The sequence below is a fragment of the Natator depressus genome, chromosome 19, assembly GCF_965152275.1.
Source record: "Natator depressus isolate rNatDep1 chromosome 19, rNatDep2.hap1, whole genome shotgun sequence".
NCBI classification, from domain to species: domain Eukaryota; kingdom Metazoa; phylum Chordata; order Testudines; family Cheloniidae; genus Natator; species Natator depressus.
The window spans coordinates 11,793,078-11,800,067 of record NC_134252.1 but is presented as its reverse complement, the minus strand read 5'-3'; the positions used below and the strand labels follow the sequence as shown (position 1 = coordinate 11,800,067).

Genomic DNA, 6,990 nt, shown 5'->3' with positions numbered 1-6,990 from the left:
CACAACATATTTAAGAAACCACTGCTTATTTCTTAACCAGCTGCTCTAATTTTTCCTCTGGCTTTAAAATTATCCATTGATTTTAATAAATTTGTCCCAGACCCACAAGCACAGACAATTAGAAACAAAAAGTAAATTGGACATAAGCACAAACATGAAGTTAAGCATGTGCTTAAATGCCTTCCTGAATCAGAGCTCAAGTGAGTTTGCCTGGCCAGCTGTTTTTTTTCCTAGCTCTTGTTTTGATTGTGAATAAGGGGACAGAAGTGAAGGTCCCAAAAGATTTGGGACAAGATTTGATCCAGCCCTTGTCCAGAAAGTGAATCCAGATGACCACTGTGGAAGAACTGTCTTCTTTGTAATTTCCTTGGGCATATATTCTGTTCCTCCTCCTCTCTTCTGTTCTCAATCACTTTCATGGATGCAGCGCTGCCAGGAATCCTGAAGATGCCGGAGCCCTGAGAAAATCCCCCAAAGCCCGAGTCCCTGTCCAACAGCTTGAGGTTAGGTTGGTATGATAAACTAAATGCAACTCCCATCCCTGTCTTCCAATCATCAGTCCTATCCTCACTTCTATTCTCCCACCCCAAAATACCACATTCTGGGAGCCAGAAGTCTTACTCTATTTCGTATCCTGCCACCTCTGTTTTTTTGTTCTGTTTTTAAAGGTTTGATCGTAACAGAACTTCTCAGGGGCACATTCGGTGGCAATTAAGAAATTCCTAGAGAGAAGCCTTGGAAAAATCCTCAGCATTGCAGAACTGATGCAAATTACAATAGATGTAGCAACAAATAACCGGTAAAAGGGACTTCAGGGAAGGGTTGAGGATGGGGTACATTGCCTGGCTGAGAAGTTAGTGAACATTTCGAGCTGGAGAAGAGAGAGTCTGGGAGGGGATGATGGCTGTTTGCTGACTTTCCCCCTTTACAAATGAATCCAGGTGAATCAAAGAGCCTGGGAGGCGAACACCAGTCCTTGTTGTGAGCTTTATGGGACTTGTTCTGAAAAGTTCGCTCTCAGGGCCCAGTGCAGTTCTAAAACAACCAATTTTTGTTAATAAAACACACACAGTGTGGGCCATTCTCAACATGAAATCACTGCACTCCAGAGCTTTTGGGGGTGGCGGGCGGGGTGAATACTGCTTTGAGCCAAAAAAACGGACTTTATGACTCCCCCACTGGCCTAAACTGTAAGTGATAATAATATTCTGATTCTTGGCTTGCAGTGGGAATCAGTTCCCAGAAAAAGGCCAGAAATGATCCAGCCCCACCAAATTGTAGTTTAAAAAAAAGGGGGGGGAAGCAACAGCCTCATGCAGAAATGTTTGCACGTTCCCAGAATCTAAGCTAATTTTGCACTCAAGGTTCTATTCCCCCAGCGAGGCCACGCCCCTTCGAGCGTTAAAGCACCTCCCCGGCCTCTCATTGGCTGGGCTGCGAGGTTCCAGTTCGGTGGCTATGGCGGCGGAAAGGTTGCCTTGGCCACGCATCCCTGTGTGAATGCATGACGTTCGCAAGGCTGGCGCCAGGCTGTCTGGAGCGGAGAGTTAGATCAACACAGCTGGAGGGAGAGGGACACAGCTGGGCAAAGGGAGCAGATTCCTCAACAAAAAATAGGATTGTGAGAAAAGTTCTTAAACAAAAACAGTTCAAACAAAAGCCTTAATGACATCCTTTCATAAAAATAAAAAATGCAAGGAGGACGGGGGGGGGGATTGGAGGGAGGGTAGGGAGCAAGAGTGGGAACAGAAAGTTCAGGGATGCTCCGGGGCTGCCTGTCCAAGCAGCCAAACATGTTGCACACAGAGAATCTTTGCCACCAAAAAAAAAAAAAAAAGTTATTTAAAAAATCAGCCTTGGGGATATTCCAGTGCAATCGCTCAGTTCCTGGAACGAGGCAAAAATGGGGTTAAAGATCGAATGTTTTGGGGGGGGGTGTAAATGAAAAAAAAAAAAAGCTCAGGGCTGGGGCGCAGGGCTGGGAAACATACTCTGGGAGGCCCTAGGGCTGATGGTGACTTGTATGAGTGCTAAGAAAATTTCAAAACTTAACATAAAAAAAAAATTGGAAAAAAAAAGTCTTTGGATAGTCCAGGCCAATACCCCAGATTCTGAAAAACAGGTTAAAGATTTATTATTTTTCTTTAAAAACAGACGAAATTCCCCTGCCCCATCAAGTTCAGGTTTATTCTCCAGCTGCCACCATTTGAATGAAGGAGGTTTCCCAACAAACTCGGAGCGAGGGTTGAAAATATCTCATTGCAATTTATTTCCTCAGGGAGAGAGGGTTTTTTTTTTAAAGGCCTTAAAATGAATCCAAAATTAGGGAGTCTCCCTAAAAAGGAGTGAGGATTGGCAGGGTCAGAGGACTACAGGAGGGTGAGGGAGGAGGAGAAAATAGTGGGGTTACCAAAAAATAACTACTTTTTATAAAGATTTAGTAATGTGCAATCTAAGGTCTTGAAGGAATGAATAATTTAACTAGCTTTTCCATTACATTAAACAACCCCGGCCCCCAAATAAATATATATTTAAAAAAACCCATTGTGACATGCAGACTGCTTAAAAACATGGAAATTGACCATGGTTAGAGTTGTATACCCAAGGGGGTTGGGGAAGTGATTTTTTCCAAACTTAGATAAATGTGAAAGCAGAAGAGAGAAAAGCCAAAAAAAAAAAAAAATACAGTATGTTTTGTTTTGTTGGAAAAACACACACACATAACCTAGGGTTTAGGCAGATCTGGAGTAAATTGTACTTGTGGGCAGGCATAATTTACTCCAGGTGCCCTGGCCTCCCCCACAGCCCCTGAAATAATACAGTTTAAGAAATTGTATTAACAGAAATAGCAAGCAAGGGATTTGGGAAACCAGTAATGGGCTAGGGGGAAAATTAAATGGCATACCCCATTGTCATGGGCCATAAAGTAGTATTTCCATAGCAGTTGCCCACTCACAAATAATCAAAACACATTCCAAAATAAAAAGCTGGCCCTTGGAAAAATCTCCAGGCTTGGGATCAATAAAGTATATCACACAGCCCATTTGAGATTGATTTTTAAAAATCAAGTTAAAATATAAAGAGAACTTTTTATACCCTCTCCTCAGCCTCCGCCCCACCTTCCACCAAAACTGTTTTTTAGGGCCTCATTCGACTCTCAGTTACTCTGGATTTACACCCAAATGTGAGTGGGATAAGGCCCCAAGCGAACTGGGTCTTGTCTGCACCCCAAAAGTTGGACCCACCCATAAAGTTTTGTCCTTTTAGTTAAACCGATACAACCATGTCACTTGAGTTTTTTACCCTGTTTCTGTTGTTTCAAAATAAAATAAACCCCTACTTATATAGATCCCCCCCCCAACACAACGTTTCTGCAGTCAAAGAGTTGCTGACCCAAATCTGGTTTCTCCACGGTAACCTCAGCTTTACCGCAAAGCTTTTTTATTTTTCTGGTCACAAGATCATTCCTGACGGCAGAAAGTCTGGAGGTCATATGAGCAGCAAAGTGCGGAACAAGGCGCCACTAATTCCTTACTAGAGCCCCCTGGGAAAAAAACAAACCACCCCCGGGGAAAAAAGTCCCTGCCGCGAGGGGCTTCACGGCTTCGGTGGGTGCTGGAGTTCGAGGGGCTGCACCCTGGGGCTGGGCTTTGCAAAGGCGCGCTTTGAAAGCCGGGTTTGTCTTTTCCAGCCAGGGCTGCTTTTTTTTTTTTAAAGGGGCCGGGAGAGACAAACGCGGCAGGGGAGAAGAGCTCGACTTGGAATTTTGAGTTTTAAAAAGCAAAGGGGTGTGTGTGTGTGTGGGGGGGGTTGATAGCTTGGCCCGCCCGTTTGCAATCAGAGCTTCCTCATTCCTTTCATGCCCTGGGCTCTTTGGTGTCAGGCGAAGCCCGTGGAAGCCGGCTTCGCCATGCAACCAGCTTGTAAGCGCTCCATGCAACATTTCCCCCGGCTTGCCACCAGAGAGGCAGAAGCGGGGGGCGGGGACAGCGGCGCGGCTCGTTTGCATAGAAAGGGGCGGAGCCGGAGCGGAGCGCCCGGCGTATAAAAGGCCGGAGGGGGGCGAGGCGGCGGCAGCCCGTTGCACGGAGGAGCTGGGGTTTGCGCGCCGGGATTGCACCGCAGGAGAGACGTGCAAGCAGCCAGCCGGGGGTGGAGGGGAAGATCTGCCTTCCCGAGACACCAGCCCAGCGCTGCCAGGCGTCCGCCAGCCCAGCCCGGTGACCATGAAAGCCATCAGCCCGGTGCGGTCCGTCAGGAGCTGCTACGAAGCCGTGTGCTGCCTGTCGGACCAGAGCCTGGCCATCGCCCGGGGCAGCCCCAGCAAGAGCCCGGCGCTGGAGGAGCCCATGAGCCTGCTATACGACATGAACGATTGCTACTCCAAGCTGCGCGAGCTGGTGCCGGGCATCCCCCAGGGCACCAAGCTGAGCCAGGTGGAGATCCTGCAGCACGTCATCGACTACATCCTCGACCTGCAGATCGTGCTGGAGGAGCAGGCGAAGGGCCAGGGCCAGGACCCGTCCGCCGAGACCTCCCTCCTCTCCCTGAAGGTAAGGACGGGGCCCCGGCTGGTGACTCTTCATGGTAACATTGGCGCTACATCGGGGCCACCTTTCCCCCAGCCGGGTAGTGCCCTGTGCAGGCAGAAATCAGCCTGCGGGGCTGCTGCCCTTTTTCCCCAGGGAAGAAAAATTCCCCCCCCACACACACACCAGGTCCCCCCCTTGCTTATTTCCCTTCTCCTCTCTGCAGGCCTCTGAACTCGCCTCTGAACTGTGCTCGAAAGACGAGAGACGCTTGTGCCATTAATGTCTCTTCCCCCCCCCACCAGGTAAGACTTGGACCACGCGCTTCCTTGTCAGTTTCTATCCCTAGCCCACTTCTCCGTCCCCGGGAATTCGCGTGAGTGGCTTGACACTAACCAGGGAGGGATGATTTTAAATCGCCCCCCTTCGTGCAAGCCACGCTGCTTGGCGCTGGGCATCTCTCGTGTCTCTTCCCTTGCGGTTGATTGAGGTTGTGGTTTTTTTTTAAGCAGCAACTGTAGTGGAATGAGATCTGTAGCCATTGTCCCTTCTGGTGCCCGCAGTTCAGCCTCTTTCCAGCTCCTGCAAATGGGGTCATTCTTGTTACAATGTCCTTCTTTTTATAGCGAACTCTGCAGCTGCTTCAACGGCCCTGTTGAAATGGGTCGAATCAAGAGGCTTTTTTTTTTTTAAGGGGGGGGGGGGTGTTTTCAGGCAGGGAGGCACCGCCAAGCATGTGTCCCTCCCTTCTAATCTGTGTAATTTTAGATCCATCTGTAGAGAGTTAGGAACAGAAGGGCTTGTCTCTTTTTTCCTTTTGGTGCCAATTAGCAAACCTCCAGCGTGAGTGTTGGTTCCTGATTCCTTATCAGCTGGAGGTAAATAGAAGTTTCCTCTCTCTGGCGCCAGGATGTCTAGTGCAGACCTGCCTGTGATCTGCTCTGAATAACTGACATGTCTTTCTCTCTCATCCCCCGCCCCCCTCCCCTCTACCCCTATTCAGACTGCAGGTGTGGGATCACAACACTTGGCTCTCTCCAAGGGAGGTAAAGAGAGACCTTGACTTGGAAAGGATCAGACTTCAACCCCATGAATCCAATAATGGAGGGACCTCAGGCTTTATCTTCCAGATATTGTGTCTGTGGAGCATGTGGCACAAGGCATTGGATGCTTGGCTGGTTTTTTAGTACTGTTTCTGCTTCCCACTCTGCTTCTTGCCTGAAAATAAATCTCAACAGGCCAGGAAAGACTTTTGATTCTGCTCCCTCCATCCCCCATTCAGAAATGGATCTGAACTCTTGAATATTTGAATTTAACCGCCTCATTGCACAAGGGCAAGAAAAGCTGGGAAGTCCTGACTCCTTGAGCATCATCTGCGCACTGTAAGATCAGTGTTTTGTGTTCACAAAATCCCAAGTGTGCTAGACTGGCTCCCCAGTCATTATATAGGTATCTTTAAAACATGGCTGGCTATAAATGAGACCACAACATGCTTTAAAAAGACTTGCAGAGATGCAGTTGTATGTATATTTTGGATTATAGTGTGATTTGAAAAAAAAAATCCTTACAGGGGGCTGGGTAGGGGGTAATACCAACAAGAATTTCAAAAATGAGTTGTTCTGGGGCTGTGGCCCCATGTTTATTGTTGAACTCTATAATAGAGTATAATGTTTGTACCTTTTTTGCAGGAAGGTGAATTTCTGCGATCATGCATTGTACTTGCTTTATAAACTTTTTATAAAAGTTAAAAGTTTTTACATAATAAAATTAAGTTTGTTTTTTGACTAGTCCTTCTCTTCCCCTAAAATTCTGAAAGTCACATCAGTCTTCCTTCCTTGGAATGGGAAACCGCTTTGGGGAGCGAAATAACTTTATAAAAAGCAATTGCAATAAGATTGATCCATCCGTATTGAGTTCTGCCCACTTCACGTTGTCCATGAGAGAAATGACACACAATGAGCTATATTTGAATCAAGTTGAATTTGCAGTTCAGTAATTTTCTGCTAATAGTACTATTATGGGTTAAAATGTCAAATTATGTATCCTAGTAAGGATCAACCTTGTGACTTAGTAAAACTTTAACCTCTCTTTTGCAGAACAGGACTGTTAGTGGGTCAGGCCCATCTTAACTATCAGTGTGAGAGCCATGTCAAATTTTGAGTTGATGGTGATTTGGGGCATAAGGTGACCATCGACAAGAGTATTTCCTACTACCTTTATTCTGTGGGTGTACTGTGTGGTGTTTGGGGTCCCCCACCCCTTTATGCAATCAGTAGCATAATGGTTGATGGTATCAACAGTGTCACAGAGAAGGCCTTGAAATGGCTTATGGACCCATAATTGCTTTGCAGACAGTCCTGCCTGGGTGTGCAAAAGAAGCATAACTGGGAAAGCTTTTTTTAAAAGAATTTTTCTTTGCCCTAATGTGCCAGTCCTGTTTGTCTAAATATAGAACTCTTGA

General features: G+C 46.8%; 1 protein-coding gene across 1 annotated transcript; it reads left to right on the top strand.

Annotated features, from left to right (window-relative positions):
- Positions 1 to 4,054: 4,054 nt before the first annotated feature.
- ID3 (inhibitor of DNA binding 3) lies at positions 4,055 to 6,134 on the top strand. The gene is made up of 3 exons (XM_074934165.1): positions 4,055 to 4,553; positions 4,756 to 4,834; positions 5,533 to 6,134. The coding sequence occupies exons 1-2, from the start codon at positions 4,227 to 4,229 to the stop codon at positions 4,810 to 4,812; spliced, it is 384 nt and encodes a 127-aa protein (XP_074790266.1). The 5' UTR covers positions 4,055 to 4,226; the 3' UTR covers positions 4,813 to 4,834; positions 5,533 to 6,134.
- The last annotated feature ends 856 nt before the right edge of the window (positions 6,135 to 6,990 follow it).